Consider the following 22,227-nt stretch of genomic DNA (forward strand, 5'->3'; position numbering starts at 1 on the left):
TCTCTGTTTGTAACTTCATATATAACTATCTCATCCTATCCCTGTATGGTCATGATACAATCTTCTTACTGTTATCTATTTCTTTCCCTCAATTTGTTTTCTCTTTTGGATCCCTTTAATAACCTTGTGACTTGCACATATTTTTTATGCTCCAGATGCCATAGACTAATTGGGCAGCTAAACTCCGAGTGTCCCAAAGAGCATTTTCACCTATTCATATTCAGAGTCATATCATTGTACATCATTAAAGAAGATCATTTAGTCAATTGTGCTTGCACAATCTCTGAAAGAATTATTCAATTGATTCCAGTTTTCCTAGTGTTTCCCCAAAGAACTGCTAATTTTCTTTCTGTTCATGTACATATCCGTTTCCCTTTTGATAGTTACTGTTTAATCTGTTTACATCACCCATTCTGGCAGTGTACTGTTCTCTTAGACAATAATTCTGAAAGATTAATTTGAAGTTACATTATCTGCATCCAGTTTGATGATATGACAGAGTACACAGATTGGACATCTTAGTGATACCAATTCTTGAAATACAGGATTTCTTCAAAATTAAGCACTAAGTATGAAGCTGAACAAATTCATCCACCACTGTATTCAGTAGATTCCACTGATTACAAATTGCCAAAGTATCAAAAAAAGCACAGACACTTCTGATAAAATTTTAAAAGCCTTTGATAATTACTCCAACTGAGAAGAAACAAAATACTTGTAATAGGATTAGGGTTAGATTTAATAGGATAGTTCAGCTTCCAAGGTACTCAATTGTGAATTTTATTAATGGTAGCTACAGAATAATGGAAAACTGGGGCAATGGAGCTTTGCAATGCCCCAAAGTCATGAGAAAATAATGCTACATCTGTAAAACTGTAGGTCACTTTCAGAAGATGTGCAGACATAACGCACAATTTCAGACCATCAGAAAGCCAAAGGATTCTCAGGCAATGAAGTTAAAGTAGAAGAACCTCCTCCTTTAGAAATTATATCAACATTAGATGATTGCTTTCAGTCATGTCATTCTGTGGTTTTACCCATAACCACAATGTCATAGGCAACGCATACAAAACTGGGAATACTTTCAGTAATTCTATCCATATGCTGCTGGAACAGATCTTGACTGACAGATAAGCTGAAAGAACAAGGTGTAGAGCTGGATGAATACAGCAGGCCAGGCAGCATCAGAGGAGCAGGAAAGCTGGCATTTCTGGTCTACACTCTTCTTCAGAAACCAGAAACACTTCTCAGGCTCCAGCATTGGCAGTTTCTACTATCCCAGATAGGCTGAAGGGTAGCCTTAGGAAGGCATAATTACAAAATACTGTTCTGAAAGTAGCAGTTTGTTGAGATCCCTTTGAAAGTGAAGCAACCAGTACCTGTGTTTGACATGCAGCTCGGAGAATATATTAGCTCCTGTGAATTTGAAATTAAATCCCTCCGTTGTTGGAATTTTGTGTGGGCTCTTTAGACAAAGGCTTTGATGGCCTGGGTCTCAACATTCCCTGACTATGTCGCCTTTCTTTTGCTTGTCAAATTTTGTATGCTGACGTACTCAACAGCTGATGTACTCCATATCATCCAGCTCACAACTGAGCTTCCCTTGTGTGAAAGCACTACACTTTCTGGAAAGATCAGGTAACAGAATTGCATCTTCTCTCAGGAACAAAACGACTTCAACATAACATTTTCCGAGGCACAAAATCAATCTAGGTACCTTTGTTACAAATCATAGACTGACTCAATGTGAGTACAGTTGGGCATTTCTGTTACAAATGATATCTTTGTGACCTTATGAAAGGTCACAATATTGAGATCCATAATGGTAATCCTGCTATTGCTGGTCTATTCATATCCACCACATAAAATCCTTGAGGCTTCAATGTAGTAATTCCATAACTGCACTGCATTGTCAATACACAAATGGAAGAGATCAGTATCCTATTACATACAGTTAATTTCTGTCATGAAAGCAGATCATAACCTTCGATAATTTGTAGGGATATTGAACATTTAATTCCAATGTCAGTTTATTTTCAAAAGACTACATCTGCAGTCCAATAAATAACTGCAAATATAAATTCACTGGCTGTGGACCTTAAATTGTCAAGGATGCTTCAAAGGTTTGGATTAAAAGTAAAGAAATGCACTACAAACTAAATAGTAATCTCGTGGGAGTTATCACAAGTGTGAATATGATGGGACAAAAGCAGTCTGGACAAGAGATACATTTTTTGTCTTTCCCTTTCAAGAATATACAAGAATGAGGGACAGGGGGTATCTAAAAACCAGTTCAAGGTAACACTTGGAATCAGGCCTGACCAGGATCGTGCTATCCTTCATGAGGTGCGTCAAACAGTCAGCTCGTCAAGGCATATCCAAGGAGAGCTTAAGAATCTGAAGGCAAAGATTTATAGCTGAGAAAGTCAATTGCGATTTGGCTAATATTATCGCATTGAGAGTTCACTGCATTGTTTAAGTGTGTGGCCTGACTGTGTCAGTAGCAGTAAAGTGATCCATCATTGGACAAGATTTATTTGTAGCCAAATAATATATTGTGCTTCTGCCAGCATTGCGGCGAGACATACAAGGGGGTGTCATGACCCACTTTGTTTTTTTAAGATATGAGTCTAGGATTGCTTACAATTATTTGAATGTTTAGTCAAGCTTGTTAAACTTCACTTAATTTCTTTTTGTTCCCTTTTTTTGTCAATTCCCATAAGAGTTTGGAATTAAAGCAATTTTCCAGGACATTTAATAGAGATACTTTAGTTTTCCCTGAACTACAACTCTCCACGTAAAGCAAAGTTCAATCCTAGGCTGCATGTCCTACTAGAAGAAGTTACGCTAGAGACCTCAGCTGAAGGATTCCTGCATGTCAATGGGCTGGTGTACTTGTATATGCTAGCCTGGGTTCAAATGTTCGTGCATTGCAAAGGTCACAATTGAAGAACCAGCAACTAGTCACCCCTGCATTTTAAGGTAAATGAAACTCTCGCTCTTTGGTCTAAAAGCCTGCTAGCTAGAAAATCAGTCCCAAGAAACCAAGACAAAATAATTCAATCAATCTTCAAAGACAAAGATCTCAAAATCGACCATTCAGTGTTTAACTCAAGAAAGCCTGTTAAGTTGAGATCTTTTAAAATGAAAGGAAACCACAAGAGATGGAATCCTTTGTAAATCCTTGTTACAACCAGCTACAGAGGCAATTGATTAATGTAAGGCAATTCATCCCTCTCCTAGGTGCCTGATAATTTGGGGAATCCTCTCTGGAACTACAGTAACATGGGAAATCCTGCCTGGAGCTTGGTTGATTTCTATATGCGTAGCCATCAGAATATTGACTTGTACGAGATTTGCACTAATTCCCATATTAACTGTGTTCTTGCACATGTATTCTCCCATTTTCTTTGATCATAGCATTGCTTGATACCATCAGTCCACTCATCCATGCCGACCAGATGTGCCAAACTAAACTAATCCCGTTTCCCTGGGCTTGACCCAAATCCCTCTAAACCTTTCCTATTCATGTACCTGTCCAAATGGCTTTTGAATATTGTAAATGTACCAGCCCTACCACCTCCTCTTCCAGCTTGCTCCAATTACCCTCTCTATGGAAAAGTTGCCCCTCAGGCCCCTTTTAAATCTTTTCCCCCCTCACCTTAAATCTATGCCCTCTAGTTTTGGATTCTCTTACCCTGGGGAGAAGACCTTGGCTATTCACATTATCAATGCCCCTCATGATTTTATAAGCCTCTATGAGGTCACCCCTAAACCTACTACACTCCAAGGAAGAAAGTCCCAGCCTACTCAACTTCTCCTTATAACTTTGCTTCTGAAGCAGGATCCCTGGACCTGAAATGTTAACCCTGATTTCTCTCCAGAGATGTTGCCAGACCTGCTGAATTTTTCCCGCAATTTCTGCTTTCTTCACTAATAAATCAGCCATTATCTTATTGAATAGCAGTGTATGTTCAAGGGCAAATGGCATACTTCTGCTCCTTAATTTTATGTTTCTATGTATGTACTTGGAAATTGTTCTGGCCTGAAATTGACAACACATTTTTTCAGATAATACTCCAAGTGTTACTTTAATGTTGCATCTGCAGTGTTCCGCTGATGGTGACATTGGCCACAAATACTGCCTAAGCATCAATCAGTTGACAAGGGAGACCTTTTTGTCACGTACAACCATATTATCTTTTACATCAACTTAAGAAAGCAAACAGAGCCTTGTTTTAATAGTCTTTCTGAAGGAAACCACTTCCATCAGTGCAGCAGTCCCTTTTACTGCACCGCACTGTTGACCTGGATTATGTGAAACATAAACCCCAAACCATCCGAATCAAATTCAGGCAAGCATATTATTGCTGGATGAAGACTGACACCTTGAGATGATACAGTACAATTCTTGCCAGTTTTGTCCAGGATTTTGGTTGTCCACATATCAACTCAAGCTTTCAGATGCCCTCATGTCTACTTTGTGGTTTTCAAACTTCCAAGGCTCTGTCTGTATTTATTGCTTTGTTGTTGTCACTCCGAGGTATTTATGATTGAAAACAATTGATGCAAGACCCACTGAAAATCCTGTCCTTCAGCCTAAATCTTCAGCTTTGCAAATTTGAGTGTTTTTCAGAAATCTTCAAATGGAGGAACTCATCCAATATAGGAATTAAATAAACCTGGAGTAAAACTAAGCATTTAATATATCAACGTTGAACAATTTTTAAATAGGCTGAATTTTGAAAACAAAGCACATTGGGCATATTTACTACCCAGGGCAAGGTTAAGAGAATGGACAAAGCGTAACAACTGATAAATTAATTATGAACAAATGATTTGATTTATTATTGTCACGTGTACTGAGATGCAGTGGAAAGTGTTGTTTTGCATGCAATACACACTAGCTAGGCCAGCATTTATTGCCCATCCCTAATTGCCCAGAGGGCAGTTAAGAGTTAACCACATTGCTGTGGCTGTGGAGTCACATGTAGTCCAGACCAGGTAAGGAAGGTAGTTTCCTCCTCTAAAGAATGTTAGTGAACCAGATGGGTTTTTCTGACAATTGACAATGGTTCATGGTCAGCATTAGACTCTTAATTCCAGATTTTTATTGAATACAAACACAAATTTTAGCAGGGTAGCAGAACAGAGTGCAGAATACAGTGTTACAGCTGCAGAGAAGGTGCTAAAAGAGAGCTCAATATTAACATATGAGAGGCCCATTCAAAAGTCTGATAACAACATGGAAGAAACTGTTTTTGAATCTGTTTGTATATTTATTCAGATTTTTATGTCATCTGCCTGATGGTAGAGGGTGGAAGAGATTATACTTGGGCTGGGAGGGGTCTTTGATTATGTTGGCTGCTTTCCCAAGGCAGAGGAAGTAGTGATAGAGTCAATAGATGGAAGACTGCTTCGCGTGATGGATTGGGCTGTGTTCAGAATTCTCTGTAGTTTCTTGCAGTCATTGACACAGCAGTTGCCATACCATGCTGTGATGCATCTAGGCAGGATACTTTCTATGGTATATCTGTAAAAATTGGTAAGAGTCTTTGTAAACATGCTCAATTTCCTTAACCTCCTTAGAAAGTAGAGGCATTGTTGTGCTTTGTGAAGCATTTGTAAATTATTCAACATTGTGAAATTTTATATCAAACATTCCACAAAATCTTCTACATTATTTATTTTTCAGTGCTGACACAAGAAGGTGGGCCTACTGATTGCTTTACTGAAAATGGTTATGACTATCGTGGGACTACATCTGTGACCGTGTCAGGAAAAAGATGCCAGGAATGGGATTCCATGACACCACACAGCCATGGGAAAACATCACGCAATTTTCCTGAAGCGTATGTACAATGGCCAATTTTGTACCTAGATGATCAAAGATCCAAAGTAAGGGGTTGCATTTTTAAAAACACTTTCACGCAGGACACCTTAAAAGCACTTAGAGTCAATAAAGCATTTTTGAATTGTTGTCATTGCCTTAATGTAAAGAAACCAGCTAATTTTTGCAGCAAGATTCCACAAGAAGATTATGTGTATATAATATGTATTTATGATTTTGGTGAAGGGATAAATATTGATCAGTTTAATGTGGAGGCCTCCTCTTTTTGTCTTCAGAATATTGCTGTTGCAAGAGAGAAACAGCCTTAGTTGTATCTCCGCTTCCAAAAAATAATTATATTTCTAACTGTGTAGAACTCTCTCAATACAACTGTGGAGGGTGCACCCAAATTACACATACAAATACTTGAATTGAGATTTTAACCCATGACCTGCTAAGATAGACTTGAAAATGCCATGAAGGTAGGTATTTATCTTTAGAAGTATTTCATTATGAACAAGCCAAAATCAATAAATCATGCATTGTGTGTTAATACTTCAGACCATAAGACCATAAGACCATAAGACATAGGAGTAGAAGTCAGGCCATTCGGCCCATTGAGTCTGTTCCACCATTCAATCATGGCTAATAAGTTTCTCAACCGCATTCTCCTGCTTTCTCCCCACGATCCCCTTGACAATCAGGAACCTATCTATCGCTGTCTTAAATATATTCAATGACCTGGTGTCCACAGCATTCTGTGGCAGTGAATTCCACAGATTCACCACTCTCTGGCTAAAGAGGTTTCTCCTTATCTCTGTTCTACAAGGTCTTCCCTTTACTCTAAGGCTGTGTCCTCAGGTCCTAGTCTCTCCTACCAACGTAAACATCTTCCCAACATCCACTCTGTCCAGGCCATTCAGTATTCTGTAAGCTTCAATTAGATCCCCCCTCATCCTTCTAAACTCCATCAAGTATAGACCCAGAGTCCTCAAACATTCCTCATATGTTAAGCTTATCATCCCTGGGACCATTCTTGTGAACCTCCTCTGAACCCACTCCGGAGCCAATACATCATTCCTGAGGTATGGTGTCTAAATCTGCATATAATACTCCACATGTGGCCTGACCAGATCCAAATAGAGCTTCAGAAGTATATCCCTGCTTTTATATTCAAGTCCTCTCAAAAGAATTGCCGAAGTTGCATTTGCCTTCCTCAAGCTGCAAGTTTACCTTGAGAGAATCCTGGGCTAGAACTCCCAAGTCTCTTTGCAATTCAGACTTCTGAATTTTCTCCCCATTTAGAAAATAGTCCGTACCTCTATTCTTCTTATCAAAGTGCGTGACCTCACACTTTCCCACATTGTACTCCATCTGCCACTTAAAGTTTAAAGAGTCCTCCAAGAAAGCAAATAGAAATTGTGCCAAGAATCCATTAATACTAATGTACAAATACAGTCAGTTCTGTTATATCATGTATACCAGCAATGTGAATTAACTATAACGTGACTGACGTATAGGGGAACACTCTTTCTAAAACATGAACTTGTGTTGGCTATAATGCAATTCCATTGGCCAGTGGAGGCGTACGTGTCAACATCACATGATCATTTCAAAGGCTTTGTCCTGAGTTTGCACAATGTTAACACCAAAAGAGTGTCCACACCAATGTCACATGATTGGTTTGCAGACTTTGTCATGAAGTGCTTTTTGTGAGAGGTACAGAACCATGTGATTTCTGGGGTTTCTTTTTGGAAATTCTGCCATGTTACCCACAAAAATGCGAGTGCAAAGTGATAAGAATGTTAGCAAGAAGTGACCTAGTGATAAAATTGGAGGTGGTGAGTGTTAAAGAAAGGCTATAAAACTGGAAGAGAAGGATAGATGTTACAAAGCATTTTGAGCATAATGAGAGAACACGTGATATAGTTTGTGCAATAGGAATGAAGGCGTCTAACTTATGCACCCATAGAGACAATGCAGAAAAGCTGTATTGCTGGAACAAGACTAAGTGCTAGCAAATCTGTGAGGTCACCGACAAAAGAACTTCTCCCAGGTTTTTTTCAAGACCTTAAAGGCTTTGATCCATCAGAGGAGCTCCCAAGAATCAAAGAACATTGTGTTGATCTTGCAAAGCAAGTTATAATTGAAGAAGTGGAGGATGAGGATGTTGAATAGCTGCTTGAGTTCCACTGTGAAGAAGACTCTACAGCTAAACTACGATGGAAGCTGGAGGTGAAGTCCAGGATGCAATACCATGAAAGATTTCTACTTCTTTTTTGTCTTCTATCCTGAGGGAAATTAAGAAGCGGTTGCTGCTCTTACAGGACGATGATTACAATACAGAATGCAGCAGGGTAGCAGTTCATGAAGTATGATCTTCTTTGGCACCCTATGAACAGTTTCTTCATGAAAGACAAAAAACGGCAAAGCAGCAAAAACCGGGATGCCTTTTTTAAGCCAACCCCCAAGAAACTGTCAGAAGGCAATGAACCACAGTTATCCGCTTCTGCATTAAATATTTTTTTGCCCTAACCCTGCAACCACAACTGCACCTGAAGCTGATGATGATGATGATGATGATGACGACCCTCAGCCCCTGTATTAACAACAGAGCAACCTCAAAACTTCCTCCCTCATTAAATCATCTTGACATTTTTTCAAAGTAAGGTGTTAAATTTACTTTTATTTCATTATTAGATACAAATTAAATATTTATTCAAACTGTGCTACACTTTGTGCCAGACTTTTGAGTGATTTCTTAGTGATTTTTAATGATATTATTGGTGGACTGCCCTAACCCGGCATTACCCATAGGCCCCATTATTTCTGTAGCGCAATTTTCTGCGAAGCAATGTTGTGCAGGAATGCAAGAATTGCTTTATAGCAGAACCAACTGTATCTACAAAAGCTCCATCAGCATATACATGAAATTGATTGCTCTAAGGAATGTCACCACTATTTTCTCAACATAGTTTTCTCTGTATACATTTATTTCCTGTGTGTTAATGATTCTTCATTTCTAATATTCCAATTTTCTCCCTTCTTGCGTTTTGTTTCCAGCCTTCTTGTTTTCTGTGCTCAATTCTTCCTAACCCATCTGGTGTCCTTCAGACTGCTATTCTTTCCCTTATCTCAGGGTTCTTTGTTCTCTGTTGTATTCTAGCTGGTTTTCTACTTTATTTCTTAATAACTCACATAAAATAGGGTTCTTTATTCAAATGTCAGTTCTTGAGATTAATTTTCTTGTGCTTAGAATTTTAAGAACAAACAGCAAAGTGTCATTCCGTAAGTTAATATTTGATTCAGTTGTGCAACTGGTCACCGAATCCTCTTACTATACATATGACAAACCCATTGATGTGGAAATAGAGTTCCTTGCTAAATTATTGATTATCTTTATCTATCTGGTTTTTGCTGCCAGATTTTTCATCCTGAAACATCTCAATTAAGCTCTCAACAAGCAATTTCTCACAATCGGCCTTGATCATCTATTATCATTTTTATTAATATTGTGGAGATGCTGGTGTGGACCGGGACGGACAAGGTCAGAAATCATACAGCACCAGGTTATTGACCAACAGGTTTATTTGAAAACACAAGCTTTTGGAGTCTTACTCCTTCTTCAGGTATTAGTGAGGAAGGTGGTATCAGGCACAGAATTTATAAGTCAAAGATCAAAGGGCCACACTGCAGATATGATGTATTAAACAAATCTAAGATGCTGTTAAATCTTTAAACAGTTAGAAGGTTTTCTTTGGTTCATATGTACATGTTAATCCTCTAATTTATTCCAGTTCAGTGACCTAAGAGAATTAAAGGCTTTATCAGTGTAAAGGAGAGGTGACATTTTAGGTCGGACAATGCATGTTAGGTGTGAGATCTTGTTTAGAATCTGTTTGTGTTTTGGTTTGGAGTCAGACTGGTTTCATTTCTAAAGTAGGAATTTATAAAACACCACATTGACTGACTGTCTATAAATTGTGCATTTTTTGAACAAAATACAACATATCTGCAAATATAAATTCACCCCATAGATTCTTATGTATGTGTGCATGCATGTGCATGTGTCTCTGTGTGTGTGTGTGTGTGTGTGTGTGTGTGTGTGTGTGTGTGTGTGTGTGTGCGCGCGCGCGCGTGTGTGTGTGCGCGCGCACAAGTCTGTGTGAATATATGTGTGTTTGGGAGAGATTGTATGTGTGGGTGGCTCTGTGGGTAGGTGTGTATATGTGCTTGGGAGAGATTGAGTGTGTGTGTGCTTGAGAGACAGTGTGTGTATGAGAGAAGTGTGTGTGTCTGTGTGTGCGTGTGTGTGTGGAGGGAGAGAGAGAGAAAGAGTGAATGTGTGTATGTGGATATGTGAGTGTGGGAGAGAGAGAATATATGAGTGTGGGAGAAAGAGTCTATGTGTGTGTGTATGTGCGTGAGAGAGAGAGTGCATGTGTGTGGGAGAAAGGGAGAGAGTGTGTGTATATGTAGGTGAGTAGGTGTGTATGCATGTGTGAGTGTGAGAGAGTGTCTATGCGTGTTTGAGAGACAGTGTGTGTATGAGAGAGGATCTGTGTGTGTGTGTGTGAGAGCAAATGCTGTGTGTGTGGGAGAGAAAGAGGCTATGTGCTTGGGAGAGAGACTTTGTGTGTGGGAGAGAGAGTGCATATGTATGTGTGTGGGGGGGAGAGAGCTGTGTGTGTGTGTATGTGTATGTGTGTGTGTGTGTGAGAGAGAGAGAGAGACTGTGCGTGTGTGTGAGAGAGGAAGTGCGCGTATGTGTGTGGGAGAGAAAGAGACTGTGTGTTTAGGGGAGAGAGTTTGTGTGTGGGGGAGAGAGAGAGTGCATGTGTGTGTGTGTGTGTGTGTGTGTGTCTGTATGTATTTTTGTGTGTGTATGTATGCTTGACAGCGTATAGTATGGTGGGGTTACATATAGTATGACATAAACCCAAGATCCGGATTGAGTCCAACCTCATGAGTACCGAACTTGGCTATCAGCCTCTGCTCAGTGACTCTGCATTGTTGTGTATCCCAAAGTCCACTTTGGAGGACAGTTACTGAAAGATCCAAGGCTGAATGTCCTTGACCAGTGAAGTGCTCTCCCATTGGGAGGGAACATTCCTATTTGGCAGTTGTTCACAATGCCCATTCATTCGTTGATATTGTGTCTGCATGGTATCGCCCATGTACCATGCCTCAGGGCATCCTTGCCTACAGCATTTATGATTGACAACGTTGGCTGAGTCATATGAGTATCTGCTGTGCACATGGAGGGTAGGGTTTCCACATGTGATGCTAGTGTCAAAGATTCGACTTGCCTTGCAGAGGTTGCTATGACAGAGTTTTATACTGTTGTGTTTGATGTTGTCCTGAAGGCTGTGTAATTTGCTGTGAACAATGGTCTGTTTAAGGTTTGGTGGTTGTTTGAAGGCGAGAAGTGGAGGCGTGGGGAAGATCTTGGTGAGGTGCACATTATCATTGATAATGTGTTGAAGGTTGCAAAGAAAATGGCATAGTTTCTCCGCTCCCAGGAAATACTGGATGATGAAGAGTAACCTATCGGAAGTATCCTGTGTCTGTCTTCTGAGGACGTCATTGCAATTTTTTGCTGTGGCTTGTCAGAACTGGTGATCGATGAGTTGAGCATCATATCCTGTTCGTATTAGAGCATTCTTCATCCTTCAGGTATCTGTCTTATTCTTCCTCATCCAAACAGATTCTGTGTATGCATAGGGCTTGTCTATATGGGATGTGGTTTTAATATGTTTAGGGTGAAAGTTAGAGAAGTGCAGGATTGTGAGTGTATCTGTGGGCTTATGTTAAAGTGATGCACTGAGGCGTCTGTTCCTGATGGAGATGTAGGTGTTTAAGAATGAGACTGATTCTGAAGAGTAGTCCCTGGTGAGTCTGATGATGGGGTGGAATTTGTTGATATCACTATGTAGTTGTTTCAGTGACTTCTTGCTATGAGTCCAAAGGAAAAAAATTGTCAATGTATCTGGTGTATAGCATTGCTTGGAGGTTCTATGCAGCAAAGAAGTCTTGTTTGAACCTGAGCATGAAAATGTTGAGTATGCTGGACAGAAAATCTGAACTTCATGGCTGTTCCGTTTATCTGGGTAAAGAACTGATTGTCGCACATGAAGATGCTGTGATCTAGGATGAAATGGAGGAGTTGTAGGGTGCCTTCTGGAGTTTGGCAGTTGGTGATATTGATTACTGAGGCTACTGCAGCAATGCCATCATCGTGGGGAATGTTGGTGTAGAGTACTGAAACATCCATTGTGATGAAGAATGTTCCTCACTCAACTGGTCCGTGTTTGTGTAAGAAATCTGTAGTGTTGCGACAGACCACACACGCACAGATTCGCTGTCTCTCTCTTTCTCGCGCGCGCGCGTGCGCGCGCACACACACACACACACACACACACACACACACACACACACACACACACACACACACACACACACACACACACACACACACACACACACACACAGACACAGACTCTTTATCTCCTTCCACCTCACACGCATGCACATTTTATTCCAAACTAAAACACAAACAGATTCTAAACAAAACCTCACACTTAACATGCATTGTCTGACCTAAAATGTCACCTCTTCTTTACACTGATAAAGCCTTTAGTTCTCTTAGGTCACTGAATTGAAATGAATTAGAGGATTAACATGTACATATGAGCAAATAAATCCTTCTAACTGTTTAAAGATGTAACAGCATCTTAGGTTTGTTCAATACATCCTCATTAGCAGTGTGACCCTTTGATCTTTCAGTTATAAATTCTGTGTCTGATAACACCTCCCACACTAATACCTGAAGATGGAGTGAGGTTCAGAAGTATTGTGTTTTCAAATAAACCTGTTGGGATATAACCTGATGTTGTATGATTTCTGGCCTTTTGTTAGCGTTGCATTTTCCATTACAATTGTTTTGGCAATTATTTTAGCCCGCAATTGATGACTCTCAAATCATAATGTCTTATTAACAATGTTGCAACTCCCGATGAATTTATTTTGCAATGTACAATTTGCAATGTTTCCATTACCAAACTGTCTGATTGGACATCATTATAATTCAGTTAGACAGCACATTGCAAACTTATAATTCTTACTACCTAAAAGGACAAAGGGAGCAGCTGCATGGCAGCAGTATCACCTCCTTTTGAGGTTATGGCTCAGTCATTCTGACAAAATTGCCACTCTTTAATTTCCACTGTGTCAAATTCCAGAAGCATATTACTTTAATAGCACTGTGGGAGGGCTATCATAGAAACATAGAAGATATAAGCAGGTTGAGGCCATTCAGCCTTTTAAGCCTGCTCCGCCATTCTTCGCGATCATGACTGATCGTCCAACTCAAAAGCCTAATCCAGCTTTCTCCCCATAACCTTTGATCCAGTTCACCCCATCGTCTCTTGAATACATTCAATGTTTTGGTATCATCTACTTCCTGTGGTAATGAATTTCACAGGCTCACCACTCTTTGGGTGCAGGAATGTTTACCCATCTCTGTCCTAAACGGTCCACCCGAATCCGCAGACTGTGACCCCTGGTTCTGGATACGACCACCATTGGGAATACCATCCCTGCATCTAACCTATCTAGCCCTGAGAGAATTTTATAAGTCTCTATGAAATCCCACGTCATTTGTCTGAACTCCTGGAAAAAAATCTCAAACTTGTCAATCTCTCCTTACACGTCAGTCCCACCATCCCAGGAATCAGCCCGGTAAACCTTCGCTACACTCCCTCGAAAGCAAGACCTTTTTCCTCTGAAAAGGAGACCAAAACTGCGCACAATATTCTTGGTGTGGCCTCACCAAGGCCCTGTGCAATTGCAACAACACATCCCTGCTCCTGAAACAGGAGGTGACATGAGAAGTCTTTGGCAGGTAGGATCAAGGAAAACCCTAAAGCTTTGTATAGGCATGTCAGGAACAAAAGAATGACTAGAGTAAGATTGGGGCCAGTCAAGGACAGTAGCGGGAAGTTGTGCGTGGAGTCTGAAGAAATAGGAGGCGTGCTAAATGAATAATTTTCATCAGTATTCACACATGAAAAGGACAATGTTGTTGAGGACAATACTGAGATACAGGCTATTAAACTATACGGGATTGAGGTTCATAAGGAGGAGGTGTTAGCAATTCTGGAAAGTGTGAAAATAGATAAGTCCACTGGGCCAGATGGGATTTATCCTCGGATTCTCTGGGAAGCTAGGGAGGAGATTGGAGTGACTTTGACTTTGATCTTTATGTTGTCATTGTCTACAGGAATTGTGTCAGAAGACTGGAGGATAACAAATGTTGTCCCCTTGTTCCAGAAAGGGAGTAGATTTAACCCTGGTAATTATAGACCAGTGAGCCTTACTTCAGTTATGGGTAAAGTGTTGAAGAGGATTATAAGAGATAGGATTTATAATAGTCTAGAAAGGAATAATTTGATTAGGGATAGTCAACACGGTTTTGTGAAGAGTAGGTCATGCCTCACAAACCTTATTGAGTTCTTTGAGAAGGTGGCCAAACAGGTGGATGAGGGTAAAGCGGTTGATGTGGTGTATATGGATTTCAGTAAAGTGTTTGATAATGTTCCCCCATGGTAGGTTATTGCAGCAAATACAGAGGCATGGGATTGAGGGTGATTTAATGGTTTAGATCAGAAATTGGCTAGCTGCAAGAAGCCAGAGAGTGGTGGTTGATGGGAAATGTTCACCCTGGAGTTCAGTTACTAGTGGTGTACTGCAAGGATCTGTTTTGGGGCCACTGCTGTTTGTCATTATTATAAATAACCTGGATGAGGGCGTAGAAGGATGGGTTAGTAAATTTGCGGATGACACTAAAGTTGGTGGAGTTGTGGATAGTGCAGAAGGATGTTGCAGATTACAGAGGGACATAGACAAGCTGCAGAGCTGGGCTGAGAGGTGGCAAATGGAGTTTAATGCGGAAAAGTGTGAGGTGATTCACTTTGGAAGGAGTAACAGGAATACAGAGTACTGGGCTAATGGTAAGTTTCTTGGTAGTGTGGATGAGCAGAGAGATCTCATTGTCCATGTGCATAGATCCCTGAAAGTTGCCACCGAGGTTGATAAGATTGTTGAGAAGGCGTTTGGTGTGAGAAGGTGTTAGGCTTTATTAGTAGAGGGATTGAGTTTCGGAGCCATGAGGTCATGTTGTAGTTGTACAAAACTCTGGTGCGGCCGCACTTGGAGTATTGTATACAATTCTGGTCGCTGCATTATAGGAAGGATGTGGAAGCATTGGAAAGGGTGCAGAGGAGATTTGCCAGGCTGTTGCCTGGTATGGAGGGAAGGACTTATGAGGAAAGGCTTGAGGGACTTGAGACTGTTTTCGCTAGAGAGAAGGTTAAGAGGTGACTTAATAGAGACATGCAAGATGATCTGAGGATTAGATAGGGTGGACAGTGACAGCCTTTTTCCTTGGATAGCAATGGCTAGCATGACGGGACAAAGCTTTAAATTGAGGAGTGATAGATATGGGACAGAAGTTAGAGGTAGGTTCTTTACTCAGAGAGTAGTAAGGGCGTGAAATGCCTTGCCTACAACAGTAGTAGACTCACCAACTTTAAGGGCATTTAAATGGTCATTGGATAAACATATGGATGATAATGGAATAGTGTAGGTTAGATGGGCTTCAGATTGGTTTTGCAGATCGGTGCAACATCGAGAGCCGAAGGGCCTGTACTGTGTTGTAATGTTCTATGTCCTATGTTCTATGTACTTGAAACTTCTTGCAATGAAGGCCAACATACCATTTGCCTTCTTTACTGTCTGCTGCACCTGCTTGCTTACCTTCGGCAACTGGTGCACAAGGACGCCCGGGTCCTGTTGCACACTCCCCTCTCCCAATTTATAGCCATTCAGATCGTAATCTGTCTTCTTGTTTTCGCTTCTGAAGTGAATAACTGCACATTTATCCAAATTATACAACATCACTCATTCAATGTGTTGAGATCATGCTGAAGGATCTCTGCATCCTTGTCATAGTTCACCATCCCAGCCAACCCATCTCACCAAACCTTCACCAAATGGGGTGAAATTGCTGAAGAATGCAAACAGCTAATGACTGTCAAGTGCACATATAATAAATACTGGTCTGATCATTAATGCACAGATCCCCATAAATGGCTAGTGCAAAATATATGTAACAACAGAAATTTTAATTTTAAAAATAGTACTATTAATCAATCTGTTGAGACATGTTGCAAGACACCAGTGAGGCAAGTGTGCTTTGAACCTAGACTTCCTGACCTAAAGATAGGGGTGTTACTTTACACCAGAGGACTGCTGGCAATTTTACTTAGATTATATCATAAAGCAAGAGTTTTGTATCAGTGACTCATTAAGTGGCCTAATGAAGTGATAATAGTTGAAGATTAAGCATCTCGGGGCGGGGGGAAACTATGGGGTGACACCATTTTCTAAGAAAGTGTAATCTTTGCTTATTAAATGAGCCAATTTTACCCATAGCTTTAGAAACAGAAGTCAGGATTTTTCCTAAACTCTGAAATTGCCAAGCAAGTATAACTCATTGGTATATTTACAGAGGTATCACCTTGATTGGCATGAAATAGTTTCCATATTTGATTTATGAATGTGTTGCCGAGTCTCTTAAAAGTGGAGCATCAATCAGAGACTTTGAGCTTAAGAAGAACAACACACTGCTTGTAAGTGAGAGCAGTTTTAAAATGGACACATCTATTGACATTGAGTCACCAGTATTTTTACAGCTTGAATTAAAAGATACAGTTAGGCCACGACTTGAGGTAGGGGGAAGGGGGAGATGAGGACAAATCTTTCTATAAGGAAATTTATTGGCTGCATCTGCAACTAGACAATATTTGAAAATCCTACCCTATTAAATTATAGCAAAGTCATTATCATCCTCAATTTTTTTTGCCCTGCAATTGTTATGAATTTAAAAGTAAAGTATATCCAATATTTAATTCTACTGTATTTTTTGGATAAATGTTATTTATAAGTCCTTATAAGATTTGGTAAGTATGCCTCAAGTTCAAATATCTTTGGTAAAGCATTACCTTCAAGGTAACACCCAGAGACGCACCAACTCTTTCATGATAAACAGTGTTTTCAGATTGAAAGATTGCAAACCAGGGCAAGAAAAGGAATGAAATTATATTTGACAGAAATCTAGCTCTTTGTGAATGATTTTTTTTTAACTTTTGATTTACAGGGGACTAGTTGACAACTATTGTAGAAATCCTGATAACGATAGGGCACCTTGGTGCTACACGACAGATCCTTCGGTCCGATGGGAATACTGCAGGATTTCAAAGTGCCAAGCAGAACGACCTCAATCTCCCACTGTAATTGCATCTCAAGCACCTGATGTTCAAACAGGTAAATAGAAGTAAGTTCATTTCAAAGGAATACGTCTAGTCATGGCAAAAATAAAAGCATTGCAACATTTGTTGAAAAGAAAATCTCAACATTTTTAAACTGACCATTGAATTAGCTCAACTAATAATTGAATTTTTGTATAAAAAATGGTTCATTTCAACTCCATTACGAAAGGGGATTTTAAACAGCATGGTCAGTGTGAGTGGGGACTTTGAATGAAACAAAGGGCCAGTTCCATGAGTGAAAAAAAATTGGGAATTTGGCTCACTGTAGGAAGTTGGAGCAGAAGATGAATGAGATGTTTTAGGTAAGTTTTATTGCTAGAAATAGAGTCTCCAAAGAAAGAAGTGAGTGGGATAGGATAGAAGAGGTGGATTGAGAGGCCTATCTGCAATGAGACTGGCAGCAGAGTAGCGTCACAAACCACACAAGTGCAGGGTAAGCAAGTGCAGGGATTGATGAGCAGGATTGGTGTATGTTTCTAGTTTTTAGAGTAAAAGTAAAGGCTTGTGTTTAGGTTGCTAGTCTTTTTTCTCCCTCATATTTTTTAAAAAGTAGTTTTATTCATAGGGTAGAAAAAAAGGGACTTTGGAGTAACTAATAAGTTTAATAAAATATGCTAGTGATGGCAAGAGGAGTAATGTATTGCTGCTGCAGCACATGGGAGCTTCAGATCCCAGTTGAGGAGCTGGAGTCTGAGCGGCAAACATTGTGCCACATTGGGGAGAGGGAAAGTTTCATGGGAACTTTGTTCCAGAAGACAGTCATAGCCCTCAGAATAGATCATTCAAATTTGGTCTGTGATCAAGGATAGGAGGGTGTGTCTGCAAGTCAGGCAATTAGGGAAACCCAGGGAGTAGCATTTGAGAAGCCTTAATCCCTGCAATTGTTCAACAATTACGAGGTTCTTGAAGCTGTGTCAATGAGAGTGTGGGCTGCAGGGATAGTAAGTAAATTGACCACAGTACCATGGGACAAGGAAATAGGAATGCAGTGGTGGTAGGGTTAAGAATAATTTGGAGGATAGATACTGTCATCTGCAGTGGTGAGCATGAGTCCTGAAGACTGTATTGCCAGCCCAGTGTCATGGTTAATGGTGTGGCCTCAGTGCTGGGGAGGAAATTGGAATGGGGGAAGAGAGGGATCTAGTTGGCATCATCCATCATTGTACCAACAACATCGATAGGACTAGAAAATAGGTCCTGCTGAAAGAATCTGAGCAATTAGGAGCTAAATTTAAAAGTAGAACATCTAAGGTCATAATCTTGGAGCCATTGGATAATTGACATAGAGTATATGAAGCTAAAGAATTAAATATATGATTGGTATGGGAACAACGGATTTCAGTTCATGGGGAACAGGCACCAACACTGATGTTGAAGGGAGTTATTGAGGGCTTTACTTGAACTATGGTATTTCCAGTGACCTGGTGAATTGAATAGTTACAGCTGAATAAGAGTTTCAGACTAAATCAAGGCGGTATGGGTGTGTGAGCAAGGAAATTTAGGCTTTCAAATAAAAAGGATATGGCAGCATTATAGAGCAGCTATATGGATAATAATAACCAGAGAGGGACAGGGAGAAACAGAATGTACAGGCATAGAAAAACAGCAGCAAATGGGGTCAAAAGGGGAGGAAGATGATAGTAAGACAAAAAATAAGTTTTTTACTTAAATGCACATAGTATTCAGAACAAAATAAATGAGTTAGAGGAAAAAAATAAAGATTACTGGGCATGATCTAGCCATATATAGTGACATGATTATGTAACAATCCATTGGGGTAGCATGGGTAAATCAAGCTGCACTATAGATAACCAAGTGTGAAGCTGGATGAACACAGCAGGCCAAGCAGCATCTCAGGAGCATGCTGAGATGCTGCTTGGCCTGCTGTGTTCATCCAGCTTCGCACTTGGTTATCTTGGATTCTCCAGCATCTGCAGTTCCCATTATCTCAAGCTGCACTATTCCTGGATTCGACCAAGTGTTTTTTAAGTTTTTTAAGGTTCGCAGATTACCTCAATTTACCTGAGTTTCAGCTCAATGTTGATAGAAAGCATGGTTCAACATTACTGTTCTAAGTAATTAGACGAGAGCTAAATAATTAGACCATATCTACAACTAAACTGATATAAACTGTTGACAGATAACAATACTAATTAAAACTCTAATCCCATTAAAAACTCCTTCTTGCACTTACATACAAACAAATAGGGAAAATGGATTATTTGCAGATCTAGAAAAAGAAAGGAAAGTCAGTTCAGTACCCTTTGCTTCCCATTTCTGATGTTGGTGTGGTTTTTCTTCAGCTGCCAGGCCTTTGGTGTTTAGTTAAGTTTCTCTAGAAGCTTCCACTGGTTTGTAAGAAGTACACAGAGATTGATTCATATATAAACTGTCTCTGACTTTTCAGTTCAAACGTCACAGCTGACAGCAATTGTTGTAGGAAAAATAACTGGCTTCTTCAAGTTTAAAATGAATTATTTTACTGCAGAGAATGGGCAGCTTCTGTTTTGGAGACTAACAGGCCACACTGCTGTGTCTTTCTATCTATGGTGTCTGTGTCTTTGTGACTTGTCTTCAGTGCCAACTGCTCATTTAAATAAAACCAATTAAGAACAGGGCAGATGATGGTCGGATGCTATTATTGCTGGACTGTTAAACCAGAGACCCAGGTAATGTTCTGGGGACCCAGGTACAAATCCTGCTGTGGCAGATAGTGGAAATTGAATTCAACAAAAGTCTGGAATTAAGAGTATGTGAAATCATTGTTAATTGTCAGGAAAATTTCACTAATGCCCTTTAGGGAAGGAAACTGCCATCCTTGTGTGGTCAGGGTTATTTGTGACTACAGACTCACAGTAATGTGGTTGACTCTTAATTGCCCTCTGGGATGAGCAATAAATGCTAGCCTACTCATTCCCATGAATGAATAAGAAAAAATAAGCTTCAATGGAGAAAGAATGCAGAAAGAAGCAGCACAGAGGGATATGGGGATCCTTATGCATAAATTGCAAAAAGCCAAAATACAAAGAAATGGTAGCTTTGATTTCAAAGGGAAGCCCTGCTAAAACTATACAAGGCACTAGTAAATCGACCACACCTGCAATACTGTAAACAGTTTTGTTCCCCTTAGCTAAGGAAAGATGTACAAGTATTAGAAGCAGTCCAGAAAAGGTTCACAACATTGGTCCTAGATATTCAGGGATTTTCTTATGAGGAGAAGTAAAGTAGATTGTATCTGTATTAGTTGGAGTTTAGAAGAATACGAGGTAACTTTATTGCAACATGTCCAATTCTTCAAGGGTTTGATAGAGTAGATGCTGAAAGGTTCCCTTTGTATGAGATTCTAGGATCAGGTAGCAATTTCAGAGTAAGGGTCATCCTTTTAAAATAGATGAGGAGGAATTTCCTCTTCATAGTGAATCTATGAAATTCTTTACCACAGAGGACTGTAGAGATTAGTTCATTAAGAATATTCAAAGCTGACATGGACAGAGTTTTAATCAGCAAGGCAATCAAGGACTGGGTGGAAAAAAGTAATGGAGTTGAGGATGATCATAACAGCCATGATCTCACTGAGTGGCAGGGCAGAGTCTATGGGTCAAGAATCAAGGCTGCTTGTGACCCAACACTCAATTCAAGTGAAATTGAGTTCACAACTTAAATTCCTGTTCAAAATTCAAATTTCCGTTCCCTTTTTAGTGGAGGTGGTTGGGTTCCTGAAGACTGAGTGAACCCTGCTAGATAAATCAGTTTGCAAATCTTGAGGGTAGCCTTCTCTAGAATAAGAAACCTTTGAACATTTAAGTTTTAACAGTATTACCAAAGCCTCTCAAACAGTCATGCCAAAGCTTCTCATTTTGCCCATCCTGTTCATATCTCCTTGCAGTCTCCATAACCCTCAGGCTTATAAGACCCATCTGTGCTCCTCAAGACCCCTGCATGCTTACTCAGACCACCTAATATCCAGCTGGCTATCAGTCTACTCATAGAATTTAAAGGTGTCTGTAAGAACAAATCAGGGTGCATAATTTTAGCCATATGTGATGTCAAAGGATACTCTGCTATTAAACAGTTTGATGGCTCAAGCAGATCCGACATAGATTTAAAGAAAGGTCAATGCAGGAACAAAAATAGTTTCCTAACCAGTTCCCTGCTTGGAAGATTGTATTGGTAGACATGGCAGCATCAAATTAAAACAGATTTATTAAATACATTAAATAAAATTAAAAATAATAAAATTAAATTACTGAAAGAATTTTGTTAAAGGGAGACTGCTAGACTTGTTTAACACCCAAATAAAGAGATACCTTCCTTGTCACACCAGATATTCTCTTCCAATGTTGAGTGGTGTTATTTAAACTAAAATAAAGCCCACCCTCTTCATTTTCCAGGAACTGATGAATGAAGTGATAGCCAGCCTCCCTAATTGTGTGGTTTTCCTTAAAAATGTACTGTTAAACAATGACACTTAGAAGGTAGCAACTGAAAGCTCTGTTTAGAAAATATAATTTGTTGATTTAGTAATAAAACTTGCCAAAATTTAGTTTGCAAAAGCTGGGGTAACCTACCTAGTGCATGTAGTAGGGCAGACCAAGTTTGGCCATGTAAAAATTTTAGTGGACTCAGTGCCCCTAAAATATATTGAGAAATTAGGAGATTTGTATGGATCTTTGGTTTCTACTGCATGCTTGTATCACATGTCTGCACTGTAGCTACTCCACGAAGAAATTTTCTGCAAAAGAAAGTTAAATTGTGGTCAATGGAGTGCCAGACATAGTTTCAAAGCAATCATTGTTAATAAACCAGTATTTGTTCTCTCTAATTTCACTAAACCCTTCAGGGTAGCATTCGATATTAGTGACCTGATGGTAGGAACAGTTCTGTTACAAGAAAATGACTTGGGCACAGAGAAGCCAGTGAGATACTTAACTAAAATGTTTAAATGACACCAAAAGAAATACTCTGGGTTGAAAAAGAAATTGGAGAATTTACTGGCTCATCAACATT

General features: G+C 39.8%; 1 protein-coding gene across 1 annotated transcript in view; it reads left to right on the forward strand.

Moving 5' to 3' along the window:
* The window catches only part of plg (plasminogen), a 219,310-nt gene that overhangs the window by 168,897 nt on the left and 28,186 nt on the right, over positions 1 to 22,227 (forward strand). The window contains exons 26-27 of the mRNA XM_048536068.2: positions 5,696 to 5,852; positions 17,049 to 17,215. Of these exons, the coding sequence (XP_048392025.2) occupies positions 5,696 to 5,852; positions 17,049 to 17,215 (324 nt within the window). The remainder of the gene's footprint in view (positions 1 to 5,695; positions 5,853 to 17,048; positions 17,216 to 22,227) is intronic.

This window comes from Stegostoma tigrinum, chromosome 9 (genome assembly GCF_030684315.1).
Source record: "Stegostoma tigrinum isolate sSteTig4 chromosome 9, sSteTig4.hap1, whole genome shotgun sequence".
NCBI classification, from domain to species: Eukaryota; Metazoa; Chordata; class Chondrichthyes; order Orectolobiformes; family Stegostomatidae; genus Stegostoma; species Stegostoma tigrinum.